General features: G+C 42.3%; 1 protein-coding gene across 4 annotated transcripts in view; it reads left to right on the top strand.

The window, feature by feature from the left end:
• Positions 1–1,506: 1,506 nt before the first annotated feature.
• The window catches only part of LOC134283948 (ninjurin-2-like), a 38,055-nt gene continuing 22,804 nt past the window's right edge, over positions 1,507–16,757 (top strand). For 2 of the 4 annotated variants that reach the window (XM_062856825.1, XM_062856827.1), the window contains exon 1: positions 1,576–1,967. In XM_062856825.1, coding sequence (XP_062712809.1) covers positions 1,917–1,967 — 51 coding nt within the window. In that variant the 5' untranslated portion in view covers positions 1,576–1,916. Of the gene's footprint in view, positions 1,968–16,757 lie in introns of all 4 variants that reach the window. The other 2 variants (XM_062856826.1, XM_062856824.1) reach the window with 2 other exon arrangements.

Here is a 16,757-nt window from a genome sequence, read left to right as displayed (position 1 = left end):
GGGGAACGATTTTCACAAAATCCGGTCAATTTGTGTGCTTTGCGGACGATATGGACATTATTGCCAGAACATTTGGAACGGTGGCAGAGCTGTACACCCGCCTGAAACGCGAAGCAGCAAAGGGCGGACTGGTGGTGAATGCCTCAAAAACAAAGTACATGCTGATAGGCAGAACCGAACACGACCGGATCTGTCTGGGTAGTAATGTTACGATAGACGGGGATACTTTCGAGGTGGTGGAGGACTTCGTCTACCTCGGATCCTTGCGGACGGCTGACAACAACGTGAGCCGTGAAATTCGGAGGCACATCATCAGCGGAAGTCGAGCCTACTATGGGCTCCAGAAGAAACTGCGGTCGAAAAAGATTCACCCACGCACCAAATGCACCATGTACAAAACGCTAATAAGATCGGTGGTCCTCTACGGACACGAGACATGGACCATGCTCGAGGAGGACCTGCAAGCACTCGGTGTTTTCGAGCGACGCGTGCTAAGGACGATCTTCGGCGGTGTGCAGGAGAACGGTGTGTGGCGGAGAAGGATGAACTGCGAGCTCGTTGCTCTTTACGGCGAACCCAGCATCCAGAAGGTGGGCAGGGCACGTTGCAAGAATGCCGGACAATAACCCTGCCAAGCTGGTGTTTGCTACTGATCCGGTTGGCATAAGAAGGCGTGGAGCGCAGAGAGCACGATGAGCGGACCAGGTGGAGCGTGACCTAGCGAGCATTGGGCGCGACCAAAGATAGAGAGCGGCAGCCACAAACCGAGTATTGAAGCGTACTATTGTTGATTATGTCTTGTCTTAAATGTGATGTTATACAAATAAGTGTATGTATCTAGCTTAAATTATGACATTTTATCATAAAAACTATGATTAGTTATCACCCAAAAGTTCAACTTGGAACAGCATTCCATTTGTTATTACATACACATGTTTGAGAAATTTCAAAATGCAACTCCGAATCGAGTCCGACCTGTAGGTACTACCTATGCTCCTACAACGGAAGCGTTGTACACGCAAGTGTAATGCTATGCCGTCGTACGATGAAAAACGTCACATATGCAGGCATGTTACACGTAAATGTCTGGGAATGTGGGAATATGCAAAACAGGATATTGAACTTTGCACTCTATAGTTAGTCTTGAACAAATGGATTTGTCGATGGCTTCAATTAACTAACAGCTAGTAAGTTTACACTTTTAGCTCAAATGAGTAAACTAGAGTGCAAAGTTCAATATCCTGTTTTGCATAATTCTACATTCCCAGACACTTACGTATAGGTAACCTGTATGTTACAATCGAACAACAGCATAGCATTGCATTTGCGTGTCCATCGTTTCCGTTGTAGGAGCATACATACATAATAGTCACGATGAATGAAAGCTCACAAAAGGAAGCATTCCGTAGAACAGGTTGTTCCGCGTGGGGCGAGACACGACATAAACGATAAAGCTACATAGCTCATATGGAGCACGCGCTGCAACGGTGATTCGCAAGTTCACTTGCACCTTTTTGTTTTACGGCCAACGGTTGCTAGTCAACCGTTAAGGATTCAAGCTCGTGTGCTTAGTGTAGCGAGCGTGCCTCATCAGGACATTAGTCTATCTGCTCTAGAAGGCTCCGCATTGGAACCGATCGATTTCTCGCGACATGTTTGACTCATAGCCTAATGGAAAAATATTCCTTGCAGGACTACCTTAGAAACTGCAAGGATAGAACAAAGAAAGTGCGTACAGTATAAAAAGCGTTTCGTTGATCTGGGCGGGGAAGTAGTTGCATTGCAGACTCCAAGATCCGCGATACTTGTCTCACATTCCCGGTCGTGTGAAGTGCGTGAGAAGAGGTATCCCGATCAACCCAACAATTGCGCTATTTCTGTGGAATATTCTCAACCAGTGGTCAACGATAGTGGAAATGGCTTCGATTCTGCCAGCAGCAATCACCGGTGGCGAAAGCGACCGTGTGGTAAGTATCCCACAGATCCTGGAGCTGGCTATAGTTAGTAGACGACGACACCAAGAAGCTTCTAATTGCGGACAGGTGTGTGAAATCAGGGCTGGCGATATCAATAATGGAATAAGACAATTAGTTGGCACAGTGTTGCCGAGGCTTTGGAGAACTAGATCTATTCAGTTGCGGAAACTTTATATCATAAATTGCTCCAGTGTGTGAAACCCGTAGCGGGTGGTGTTAGAAAAATCAATACGAGATAAACAGTGTACTATGCGGTCCGTTAGTCCAGTAGTTAATCTTGTCTTTTGTGAATGCGACTATAAGGAAGAAAACAACTATTGATTGTGGGAGGAAAGTTTTGTTCGACGTTAGCTGAACTTACTTTGTGGAGTGTGAAGCAATTTAACAGAGCGAACAAACGTCCAAAAATATGTATCCAAACACGAAAAAGGGAGCGGTAAGCGTTTTTGCGTTGCATTTCAAATGACTGAGTTGAAAAAAGAAAATTTAAAACTGAAGATGGTGTCCACTGTAAGACTAATGTGTTAAAAGCATTTCCTTGAAGTTATTTGCAAACTATTACTAATCTGACGATTTTTTAACTTTATCACATAGTCATAGTGACTATGATTAATAGTTTGAATAATTGAACACATGATAGGTACCGTGCCATGCCCTGATACCGTGACCTTAAGAATGCTCCTAATTCCAAACGTCCAAAATGAATTTGCAATGTTTCTTTATTTTCCAACGCTATATTATTGCTTATAGTGATAAAAGGAATTCCAAATGTCTAAGCCGAGGTTAAAATCAAAATGATAAAACATAACATTGTTCCTAATACTGTGTATGACCCCCGCATACATTGGTGTTCTTCTGAGTTTGTTTCTACAACACAGTGATGACACGATATTGTCCGCCTCTGATTGCATTTTAGATGATTCCTCAAGGAATCTTTGAACGAATCCCCGGAGACATTTTTATTAGAATTGTTAAGAAATCCTGGAAGAATCCCTAGCAAATTCTCTGGAGGATTCCCTGGGGGATATCATAGAAGATTCTGGAGAAATTTTAAAAACTAATCCTGGAGAAATGTCTAAGAAACATCATCAAAAAGCACTGGGTAAACATGAATACTTGGGGGCACCAGAAGTAATTGCTGATGAGCTTTCAGCAGACATTCTTGAAGGAATCCTAGGAAGAATCGCAATAAGAATAAGAACTCAAATAAGCAATAAGAAGGAAGAACTCAAATTTTGTGAGTTTGTCGGGAGTAGGATTCGATCTCAGGTCCTCGGCGTGATAGTCAAGTGTTCTAACCATCACACAGGTCCGCTCCACATTTGGCAACATTTCATTGAGAGGAATGTCAATTGCCGTAGTTTAAGAATTTAATTAATATTTCATAGTTCTACCTGCTACTCGAATACAAATAAAAATGTGGCACGCCGTGAGCGTTGATTACATAAACTTTCTAAGTGTTTGGCACCGGTTTGTTTTTTTTGTTTTATGCACGTTATAAATACATCGATATCTTGTCGGTGAATTTGAAAACGTTTGATGGTGAAACGACAGTTTAACTGAGTTAACAGCCCAATGTTTTGGTATTCCTAGGAAGCTTTGTCAATCGTTGGTGAAGTGTTTAAGATATTGAAGCTTTTCAAGTAAACCTAAATGCCAATCGTTTTACTACGCAGCTTTCATACGTCATGTTACTAACGTGTCTTCCGTAAATTTAGAAATTTTACATTTGAATGATCATCAGTATTAGCAATTTTAAGCTGTAAATTTCAGTTTCATTGGAGATATGCTTTATTACTACCGCTTTATTTATAAACACGTAAAACACCTACTGAGTTTTGTAATATTATTGCAAAAAATGTGATATATAATCAAAGTTTTAGATGAGCTACAAAATGTATATTCATTGCGAGGAATGATTAACATGAGAAATTGAAATAATATTCTAAGAAGTTACTACATTTTCAATATACTTTACCATATCTTATATTTTCAAACCACTGTAATTTGCGATCGTTTTAATGAAATGTTGTCAAATTTTCAGAGAAGTTGTTTGAATGTTCTATCTTTAGAATGGTGTTTGTGAAACTTATTAATATGTATCAGTTTATTATTTGAAGAGCCAATGAAACATCCTATGACAATATTACCATATATAAGCTTATTCTATGAAAATATAGGAAAATCTTCAAACAGTAAAAACTTTGGTTTCCCTCGATAAAACATTTCCAAATTTTCGGAGGTGATACTAGAATAGTATATCTTTCGAACGCCGGGTATGAGTTTAGAGTACATTTTTATTTGTTAATAGCGTTATCAGGCACATCGTGCGTACATATTTACTCATATAAGAAAATCCTATAGAAATAGCTCAAAAACTTCAAATCACAAAAACTTTAGTTTCCCTCGATGAAACATTTTCAAATTTTCAGAGGAGACACTAGAGTAGTATATCTTTGGAAAGCCGGGTACCATTTGAGTGGACATTTTTATTTGTTAATAACGGTTTTTGGCACACCGTGACTTCTTAAGTTCCCTTGAAAAAATCATTTGAGATATTACAGGGGATATTTTTGAAGGAATTCCATCAACAACTCTTGAATTCCTGCAGAGTTGAAAAAGGACATAGCATTCCTTAGTGAATACCGAAAACTTAGTCTTACTTCAGTAAGCCATAAGATTAAGGTTAGAGGACAGATTCCACAAGGTATTATAAAGAAGATGGAATCTGAGTTTATAAATCTAGTATCAAGAAGCTTTACTCAAAATTGGACTTGCTGACGTTACAATGTTATAATTTACATTTAAAATTGGCAAAATAATATACTTGGGAATTTCCCCTCTTTCTTACCAAGGTTAAAGAAGCAGAGGAATGTGAGGCACGAAGAAAGAAGGATATACTTACGAAAAAGATCCAGAATTTGAAAAATAAGAGTAGCACACAAAATATAGTAGGCAAAACATCTCCGAAGGTACACTCCATTGAGGGTTTTGTGGTTAATCGTTCGACGCAACAGTTCTCAGAAGAACAATTGACGCTTCTCAATAAGGGATTAGCATATGCGGTTACTACTAAACCAGATGTGGAGCAGGCTATCATTGATGTTGAGACTGCCATCACACAAACAATACCCGCACAGTTACAAGAAACGGCAAGAAATATTACAGAAGAGGTAATAGAGGTTAACCGAGGTCAAGTAGAAAGAGGAAACAACAAGGAGGTTAAGATTTTGAGGGAGCTTAAAGAAAAAGAGGTAAATTATGTAAAAGCGGATAAGGGGAATGCAGTAGTTATTTTGGACAAAGAGGACTATGATAACAAAATGAACGAAAAAATAACTACTGGCCCCTATAGGCAGTTAAGGGTCGATCCACTCCCTGGAATGGTGAGACATGTAGATAAAACGATTAAAGAATGTAAGGCAATCATTGGGGACAACACTAGTCGTCTCAAAGTATCAAATCCAGTTGTGCCTAGAATCAAAGGTCTACCTAAAATACATAAACCGGGCAACGAAATGAGAGAGATTATTTCAGCGGAAGGGTCCCCATAAACTTGCAAAATGGCTGGTGAAAGAATTCCAATCCATGCCAAAAGCTTTTGAGAGTCGTTCGGTGAATAATACTCAGAAGTTTGCAAGTCAACTGCAAGTCTCTGGTGATATTCAAGACGATGAAATCATGGTTTCGTTTGACGTCACTGCTTTATTCCCAAGTGTGCCGGTAAAAGAAGCTATTAATCTTTTGGAGGATTGGCTTCTTACGTTGAGCACATAGTGGGTAAGGTGCGATGCAAAGAGATAAGAGATCGTCAAAGCACACTCTGTGGAAACTATATGTAGAACGCATAAACCGTACATAGTAGATGAGTTGCGATGAGTGGGGAGATGCGATGGAGCTGCTTCAACGCATGTGAACGCAAGAGAACGCTTGTCTGGTATGGATTTTATGATTGCGCTCGTTGTGTATGTAAAGCAATGCGGATTTAAGGTGTTGGGAATGCTATTAGGTAATATAAATTGCGTTGATATGTTGTTGTTTTTAAATATAACTCAATACTTTTTCACATGACTTGCATTTTGATGGACCAAACGTAATAAAAATTTATCATACTGTCTATCGATCGCCATGTAAAATAACATATTTCATTGCATATAAAATAGTATCCCATCAAATCGTTTAAGTTTTTACAGCATAATTTTGTTATTATATGTGTATAAGAAAATATTTTATTTTCTCTGTTCGGGATTTAAATCAAGTGATCAATATTTGATATGGTCGTTTGTTCAGTGCATGCTATTCATGTGCAAATTAGAAAGTTTAAGGTTTTTTGGTATTCAACTCGGTAACGAAAAGAGTGTGACATCGATTTCGATTAATACTCTTTTATCTAATATATGATGAATATTGTGTACTTATTAGAGACATCTTTTCTCGTAGATGTCGCCGAAAATTTTGTAATAAAAAAACCTATACCCGAAAATTTGTAATTAAGTAAGCAATTCATATAATGTGATACGACAGACGAATTTATCTTCGTCGGTGGTGATACTTTATTGCTAAACTATCATTACCACATAGAAGAGTATACATACCAAATAAAAAGTTATTCCGACTACAATTGCATTTGATATTTTACAATCAATCTTTGAGTGTCCTTTTTTACCCATCCTCACCCCTAACGGCGGTATATAAAGACATCGCTCACGTAGATATAATTACATTTTATACATTCTTTTATCAAATTATTAATTCAATAATCTCAATCTTGCACAGTTACACCAGATTTGTTTGAACTGGTCGGTTTTCGCTATTGCAACAGGATCAAAACTAACTAAGTTATAGCATAAAAAAAACAAAAACAAAATAAAATAAACAAAAAGCGGGTGCATTTTATCTTTCCGCTCTTATAGATGAAACGATCATTTCACTACCCACATCCAAACCTCCGCTCGGTAAACCTGAGCGTCTGTTCTCCAGGAGGAGCGGCTCACAACAGCGTCTGATCCCCATGTTAGGGGCGGCTGATCTACGTCCGAGTGCCAGGGAAGGACTCTAAGCTCAACTGTGCACTATGGTCCTCCGGAAAGTAGGGGGTTGGTGTCAGGCCCTACGAGCCAGCCGTAAAAAACCATTGTAACGGAAAATCAGCAACAGAATAATACGAACCGAGACCAACGGCAACGACCCCAGCGAACAAAAAGGACTTGCGATTGGAAACTCGGTACGTGGAACTGCCGATCTCTCAACTTCATTGGGAGCACCCGCATACTCGCCGATCTACTGAAGGACCGCGGGTTCGGCATCGTAGCGCTGCAGGAGGTGTGTTGGACAGGATCCATGGTGCGAACGTTTAGAGGTAATCATACCATTTACCAGAGCTGCGGCAACACACGCGAGCTGGGAACAGCTTTTATCGTGATGGGTGATATGCAGAGGCGCGTGATCGGTTGGTGGCCGATCGACGAAAGAATGTGCAGGTTGAGGATCAAGGGCCGATTCTTCAACTTCAGCATAATAAACGTGCACAGCCCACACTCCGGAAGTACTGATGATGACAAGGACGCATTTTACGCGCAGCTCGAACGCGAGTACGATCGCTGCCCAAGCCACGACGTCAAGATCATCATAGGAGATTTGAACGCTCAGGTAGGCCAGGAGGAGGAATTCAGACCGACGATTGGTAAGTTCAGCGCCCACCAGCAAACGAACGAAAACGGCCTACGACTCATTGATTTCGCCGCCTCCAAAAATATGGCCATACGTAGCACCTTTTTCCAACACAGCCTCCCTTATCGTTACACCTGGAGATCACCACAGCAGACAGAATCTCAAATCGACCACGTTCTGATTGACGGACGGCACTTCTCCGACATTATCGACGTCAGGACCTATCGTGGCGCCAACATCGACTCCGACCACTATCTGGTGATGGTCAAACTGCGCCCAAAACTCTCCGTCATCAGCAATGTACGGTACCGGCGACCGCCACGGTACAACCTAGAGCGACTGAAGCAACCGGATGTCGCCTCAGCATACGCGCAGAATCTCGAAGCCGCGTTGCCAGACGAGGGCGAGCTCGATGAGGCCCCTCTAGAGGACTGCTGGAGTACAGTGCAAGCAGCCATCAACGACGCAGCCGAGAGCACCATCGGGTACGTGGAACGGAATCGACGGAACGAATGGTTCGACGAAGAGTGCAGAACGGTTTTGGAGGAGAAGAATGCAGCGAGGGCGGTAATGCTGCAGCAAGGGACTCGTCAGAACGTGGAACGTTACAAACAGAAGCGGAAACAGCAGACCCGCCTCTTTCGGGAGAAAAAGCGCCACCTGGAAGAAGCGGAGTGTGAAGAAATGGAACTGCTGTGCCGATCCCAAGAAACACGGAAGTTCTATCAGAAGCTCAACGCATCCCGCAACGGCTTCGTGCCGCGAGCCGAAATATGCAGGGATAAAGACGGAGGCCTCTTGACGGACGGACGTGAGGTGATCGAAAGGTGGAAGCAGCACTTCGATCAGCACCTGAACGGCGTGGAGAACGTAGGCACGGGAGCCCACGGCAACGGAAGGAACGACGACGCCAGTGCAGCGGAGGACGGAAATGAACCAACTCCCACGCTGAGGGAAGTTAATGATGCCATTCACCAGCTCAAAACCAACAAAGCAGCTGGTAAGGATGGTATCGCAGCTGAACTCATCAAGATGGGCCCAGAAAAGTTGGCCACCTGTCTGCATCGGCTGATAGTCAGGATCTGGGAAACCGAACAGCTACCGGAGGAGTGGAAGGAAGGGGTAATCTGCCCCATTCACAAGAAAGGCGACCATTTGGAATGTGAGAACTTCAGGGCGATCACTATTTTGAATGCTGCCTACAAAGTGCTATCCCAGATCATCTTCCGTCGTCTGTCACCTAAAACAAATGAGTTCGTGGGAAGTTATCAAGCCGGCTTCATCGACGGCCGGTCGACAACGGACCAGATCTTTACCGTACGGCAAATCCTCCAGAAATGCCGTGAATACCAGGTCCCAACGCATCACCTGTTCATCGACTTCTAGGCGGCATACGACAATATCAACCGCGCAGAGCTATGGAGAATCATGGACGAAAACGGCTTTCCTGGGAAGCTGACTAGACTGATTAAAGCAACGATGGACGGTGTGCAAAACTGCATAAAGGTTTCGGGTGAACTATCCAGTTCATTCGTTTCTCGCCGGGGACTGCGACAAGGTGACGGACTCTCATGTCTACTCTTCAACATCGCGCTGGAAGGTGTGATGCGACGAGCCGGGCTCAACAGCCGGGGAACGATTTTCACAAAATCCGGTCAATTTGTGTGCTTCGCGGACGACATGGACATTATCGCTAGAACATTTGGAACGGTGGCAGAACTGTACACCCGCCTGAAACGCGAAGCAGCAAAGGTCGGACTGGTGGTGAATGCCTCAAAAACAAAGTACATGCTGGTAGGCGGAACCGAAAACGACCGGATCCGTCTGGGTAGTAATGTTACGATAGACGGGGATACTTTCGAGGTGGTGGAGGAATTCGTCTACCTCGGATCCTTACTGACGGCTGACAACAACGTGAGCCGAGAAATTCGGAGGCGCATCATCAGCGGAAGTCGGGCCTACTACGGGCTCCAGAAGAAACTGCAGTCGAAAAAGATTCACCCACGTACCAAATGCACCATGTACAAAACGCTAATAAGACCGGTGATCCTCTACGGGCACGAGACATGGACCATGCTCGAGGAGGACCTACAAGCACTCGGAGTTTTCGAGCGACGCGTGCTAAGAACGATCTTCGGCGGTGTGCAGGAGAACGGTGTGTGGCGGAGAAGGATGAATTACGAGCTCGCTGCACTTTACGGCGAACCCAGCATCCAGAAGGTGGCCAAAGCCGGAAGGATACGTTGGGCAGGGCATGTTGCAAGAATGCCGGACAACAACCCTGCAAAGCTGGTGTTTGCAACGGATCCGGTTGGCACAAGAAGGCGTGGAGCGCAGAGAGCACGATGGGCGGACCAGGTGGAGCGTGACTTGGCGAGCATTGGGCGCGACCGAGGATGGAGAGCGGCAGCCACAAACCGAGTATTGTGGCGTACTATTGTTGATTATGTCTTATCTTAATGATGTTGAACAAATAAATAAATAATAAATCCAAAGAAGCGCTTCAACATACAAGCGACTGCATCGATCAAATCACGCGAGTCGTTGATGCGCACGAAATAGGCGAAAAAGGATGTGAAAACAACATGCGCACCCTCATTGAAAACCTCATGCACTATGGCCTATCAAACATCCCTCTTCTCATCTCATAACTTATCGCATCCGATCGCATCTCACCTTACCCACTATGGTCACAGCCTTAGCCAGTATGAGGAGTCAAATTGGAAAAACAAAGTTCGTAGCTATATTAAATTGACACGACTTTGCATGGTAGAAAACTATTTCAGTTTCGGAGGGAATTTTTACAAACAAACAAAAGGAGCACCAATGGGTAATCCATTGTCTCCTTTTCTGGACGAATTGTTCATAGCAAATATTGAGAACATTTTGAAAAAGAAAGATTTGTTACCTAAGCGTTGGTGGAGGTACGTTGATGATGTTTTTAGCATCATCAAGAAAGAAAGTTTGCCAGAGATACTTGGAGCAATCAATGGCATTCATAAAGATACTATTATAAGTATGCCCAACCTTACGGAAAATCGTCTGATCAGTTTCGACCCGGAGATGAATTTGACACCGGTTTACGGTAGTAGTTGGATAAAAGTAAGCACTAAGAAATGTGAGTAAAATTGTGTTTATCCGTTCCGTTACTGACATCATTCTGAGCTGTTTTTGCGTTATTCTAAACATTTGTTCCTGCGGTTCTTTCTGGGACTCCTCTAATAATTCCTCTAGGAATACCTCTATCGATTCTTCCAGAGATTTCTCTAGGTATTTCTTTAAGGATTCCTCCTGATATTTCATCAATGAACTTCGCTTGAGATTCCGCCAGGCATTCCTGGACATTTCTGCAGAGTCTCCTCCAGCAATTTCTCTTAGGATTTCTCTAGAAATTCTTACTATAATACTGCTCGGAATTCTTCTAGGGATTTTTCGGGAAATTTCTATTGGGATCATTCAAGACAATCCTTATGGGACCCTTCCTAAAGTTTCTCCGGTGATTCCATGAATTCTTTCAGAAATTTTGCCCAGGGATTCTTCCACAAATTCTTCAAGAGGCTCCCATTGGTATTCCTCCGTGAATTCTAGCTGGGATTCCCCATGCGACGCCTGCTGCAGTTCTTTCAGCAATTTCTCCTAGAGCTTCCCCAGAAGTTCTAACTGTGCTACCTTCAGGAATTCCACTAGATTCCTCTCGATATTTCTTCAAGCATTCTTACTGGGATTCTTCCGGGCAATCTTCCTGGATTTTATCCAGAAATCTCTTCGGTAATTCTTCTAGGGTTTTCTTCAAGGATTTATGCAGGACTTCCTCCTATAATTTTATCCAGAAATTCCTCGTTGGATTTCTCCATGGCTTTCCTCCATGAAATCCATCATGGATTCCTCAAGCAATTCCTAATAGAGCTTCTCCAGAAATTCTAACTGTGATACTTGCAGGAATACTTCTAGGGATTTCTTCTGACATACAGGGGATGGCCAAAATGTTTGGGATAGGCAACTTTTTTTTCTCTCACTAAAAAGTTCAACATGCTATAACTTTTCATAGAGTGCATCAAAAAATCTCAAATTTTGACTGTTTGTCAGCCTATTATATGTGCATCATTGGTATAAATTTGGGCTCGATTGATTAATTTTTCGCAAAGTTAGAACCGTTCGGGTAAAACACCTTTTTTTAGACAACTCATTTTTGAGCTGTCATATCTCGGAACCCAGTGAACCGAATTGAATGAAATTTTGAATGTACACTAACAATGTGTAAATGCTTGACAAACCATTAAAACATAGGTACTTTTTAAACGTTGAAAAAAGTTATCATGCATTGACACTTTTTGGATTTTTCTCGAAAAAATGTAATTTTTATACATCAATGTCAATAAATTTTAGTGTTGATATCCAAAGATTTTCTACTTCTGTTCTCAAATTATTTCTAATCAGATATATTAGAGCCTATTTAAATTGAAAGAAGAACACGAAAGAAGAAATTTTTGTGTGGTACTGTAAATTTTACTTATTTTTCTCTATATGGGTAAAAATTTCAACCCGGTATAACTTAATTCGCCGTGAGAAAATATTACATTTTATAACGTCGTATTAGGTATCAATATATTGATCAACGATCAATTCTGACTATACATGTCAATGGTTGCTCCTCCGTGATTGATCTGAACTGGTACCAATTGCACTGAGATCCAACTGAATAAGGGCTGGGACATTCCGCTTATTCTCAAAGTGCAATTTTAGCAGCTCATGCATATTTGATCAATAACGGCGCCGGCCTCCTTATAGTCAGCTGGGAAGGGAAAGGAATGTTAGAGTGTACTGGTTGTTGCTACTGGAGACCGAGAGCACTCTGCGTCCCCACAACCCGCACGGAGATCTGGGAGTCACCGTTGGGTCGGTGATGCGATCCATGGATAGGGTTATTTATAGTGTTCGTGATAGATTGTGTGGTGAATAAGGTGAATAAGGTCAAGCGGCACAGCACGCTTTGGTTGCATAACTTATAGGCGTTATATATACACTGTGCTGTGAGTGGAAGTTGGAAGGGAGGGAAATGACTTTTTTCAATTCGTTTCTGGTTCTAGCGATGGCTATGAACATATGAATATACATGAGTTGTATATGTAGAGAAGAGAGAGCGAGAGAAAGTGGATAGAAAGATACAAAGTAGGATGAAAAGGACGGGCCAGGGATTGAACCCATGACCTTCTGCATACGAATCAGAAGCGGTAGCCACTAGACCACCAAGCCCGTCGACGTATTAGGTATCAATATATTGTTGATAAACGTTAAAAAAATCATTCAATTCGGTTCACTGGTTTCCGAGATATGACAGTTCAAAAAATGGTTGTCTAAAAAATAGTGTTTTACCCGAACGGTTCTAACTTCGCGAAAAATTAATCAATCAAGCCCAAATTTGTACCAATGATGCACATATAATAGGTTGACAAACAGTCAAAATTTGAGATTTTTTGATGCACTCTATGAAAAAATACCGCATGTTGAATTTTTTTGTGGGAGAAAAAAAGTTGCCTATCTCAAACATTTTGGCCATCCCCTGTACTTACTTGCTGCAATACTTTCGAGAAATCTTCCTGAGATGTCTCCAGTTAGCCTAGTGGTTAAGGCTTTGGATCGCCAATCCGGAGACGGCGGGTTCGATTCCCGTTCCGGTCGGGAAAATTTTCTCGACTCCCTGGGCATAGTGTATCATTGTACTTGCCTCACAATATACAAATTCATGCAATAGCAGTCAAAGAGAGCCCTTCAATTAATAACTGTGGAAGTGCTCAAAGAACACTAAGTTGAAGCGAGGCTAGCCAAGTCCCATTGCGGACGTAGAGCCATTAAAAGAAAAAGAAGATATATTTCACCAGAATTCCTCTATCGATTCTTTCAAGGAGAACTGTATGTAGGTATTTCTCCAGGAATTTAGGTGTTCTCTTAGAATTTCCCCGGCATACTTGATGGGGTTTCTCAAAAAATTCCTGTAGAGATTGCTACAGCCATTCTTACTAGGATGTCATCAGAAATTCCTTCAAAAACTCTTGGGTGGACCATTTAGGACAATCTTCCATGAATCATTCAAGAAGTTCATCTGGCACTTCCTCAATTAAACATCTGCAGAAATTTTATCTAGGAATACCAGTTGAGAGCCATCGAACAATTACAACTGCGGTTTTACCAGCTCCTCTAGAAATTTTCACCTCCGGTGCTTCCTCTAGAAATTCCATCAGAGATTTAAACCAGTGATTTTCATGGGATTCCTCCAGGAACTCCTCGTGAGCTTCCTTCAGAAATTCCAGCTGGGATTCCTCAAGCAAATCTTTCTGCGGTTTTCCAGCTATTTTTGCTAGGACTCCTCCAGAAATTCTAACTTGCGATACTTCACAAATTTCTAGGAATTCTTGTACAGCATCCTTCTGACTTTTTTTTGCTATGATCCTTCCAGGCCATCTTCTTGGAATTCTAGCAGTAATTCTATCGGTTGTTCTTCCAGGGGTTTCTCCAAGGACTTTCCAAGTAACAATGGTAGCTAAATAACAGGTCATTCGACCAGGAACTAAAATTCCTTCGAAGATACGACTTTCTTCCAAAAGTTTTTTTCGGAATACTTTATTCTGAACACTTTATATACTTCGAATGAGTGTAATCAGTTTCGTACCTTTTAATTCCGCCCTATGTTGCTTATCCTTTGACAGATACGCGTATTTCGACTACCACTTGTAATCTTCCTCAGTGTCAGTTATCCACTATTTAATTAAAAGATACGAAACTGATTACACTCATTCGAAGAGGGTATTCTGCTTAGAGGGTTCGAAAAGTTGGTACAAGAACTTTATATACTTTTAATATCACACATTTTTGTCGAAGACAACAAACTCGTATCTTTTATATTTTCGTACCAAGAACCTTTTCTATTCAATTTTTTTTTTATCTGTATTAACGAGATTTTTAGCCCTTGGCTAGTTCATCTCAGGACCCACACTTTACTTCCCTTCCGAAGGAAAAACTCACATTTTGCGAGTTTGTCGGGAGTGGGATTCGATCCCAGGTCCTCGGCGTGATAGTCAAGTGTTCTAACCATCACACCAGGTCCGCTCCACTATTCAAAATTCTATATTTAAACGTCTTAACGAAAAACAAATTTTCAGTTTTTTCATCATTGAAAGATAAGAATAAGATCTTTTGAACAAGACTAAAAGATTTTAAATCGGCTAGTGCCATTCTGAGATATTGAGTTTCAAAAAATAAGCCATTTTTTTAAGCAAACCATGAATAACTTTTTAAATTGAGGATACAGAACTTTGCACATGATTGAAACAAAAATGTTCAAACAATATGAAGAAACTTGCCCGAAGACAGCATATAGCTATGACTAAAAGTTTAGGAGTTAATATTTTTCCTGCTAAACACGTTCGACGGATCATAATGATCTGTTGCTACATAAGATGGTAATTTCAGATTCTGGACCATATAATGTAATAGAAACATAACACTGTGTAATGTGTATGCTCTTGCAGTATATGTATACTTTTATTGTACCACCTACTAATGGAACTGCTGGTGGAATTACGAGAAAATCCCAAGTGCATCTCCGAGAAAATTCCTACATGTGTCTTAGCAAGAACATCGGAAGAACCTTTACCTTACCAATCAGGCTAAGGCCCGGGGTGGCCTCTGCTGTACATAGTAGCCTCCATTCCACTCGGTCCATGGCAGTTTGTCTCCAGTTCCGCACTCTGCGTAGGGTTCGCAGATCGTCCTCCACTTGGTCGACCCACCTAGCTCGCTGCGCTCCACGTCTTCTTGTACCGGTCGGATGACTCTCGAGAACCATTTTAGTCGGGTTGCTATCCGACATCCTGATGACGTGACCCGCCCACCGTAGCCTCCCGATTTTCGCGGTATGGACGATGGTTGGTTCTCTCAGCAGCTGATGCAGCTCGTGGTTCATTCGCCTTCTCCAAGTCCCGTCTTCCATCTGCACTCCGCCGTAGATGGTACGCAACACCTTCCGTTTGAAAACTCCAAGGGCGCGTTGGTCCTCTGCACGTAGGGTCCATGTTTCCTGCTCATAGAGGACTACCGGTCTAATCAGCGTTTTGTAGATAGTTGACTTCGTGTGACGGCGAACTTTATTCGATCGTAGAGTTCTGCGGAGTCCAAAGTAAGCACGATTTCCTGCCACAATGCACCTCTGAATTTCTCTGCTGGTGTCGTTGTCGGCGGTCACCAGTGAGCCCAAGTACACGATTTCTTCAACCGCCTCGATTTTATCACCGTCGATATAAATTCGGGGTGGCGGGCGCGGTGATTCCTCCCTGGAGCCCTTTGCCATCATGTACTTTGTCTTCAACACTTTAATGACTAATCCGATTCGCCTGGCTTCACTCTTTAGTCGGATGTACGTTTCCGCCATCGTCTCAATTTTACGAGCAATAACATCAATATCTCCAGCGAAACCAAGCAGCTGAACAGACTTGAAAATCGTTCCACTCGTGTTTATCCCCGCTCTCCAAATTACACCCTCTAAAGTAATGTTGAACAACACGAAAGACCATCACCTTACCGTAACCCTCTGCGAGATTCGAAGGGACTCGAGAGTGTCCCTGATACCATAAACTGGGGTGTAGTTGATCAGTGGGGTGAACCTGATCACTCAATTACTCGCGGAAGTGGACTTTCAAGGAAGTAACAATTAAATTTTAACCATTCGCAATCCAATGACGTAACATTAAAATGCAATGGTAACTTCCTTGAAAGTCGATATCCGTGGGAAATTGAGTGATCAGGTTCACCCCACTGATCAACTACCCCCAGTTTACGGTACTCGAACTACGCACATCACTCGATCCATCGTCGCCTTGATCAATCGTATCAGTTTATCCGGGAATCCGTATTCGTGCATAATCTGCCATAGCTGTTCTCGATCGATTGTATCATACGCCGATTTGAAATCGATGAACAAGTGATGTGTGGACACGTTGTATTCGCGGCATTTCTGCAACACCTGGCGGATGGCAACATCTGGTCCGTTGTAGCGCGTTCACCCATGAGTCCAGCCTGATATTGCCCCACGAACTCTCTTGCAATCGGTGATAGACG

This window comes from Aedes albopictus, chromosome 3 (assembly GCF_035046485.1).
Source record: "Aedes albopictus strain Foshan chromosome 3, AalbF5, whole genome shotgun sequence".
Classification (NCBI taxonomy): Eukaryota; Metazoa; Arthropoda; class Insecta; order Diptera; family Culicidae; genus Aedes; species Aedes albopictus.
This window is presented reverse-complemented; position numbering and strand designations above follow the sequence as displayed.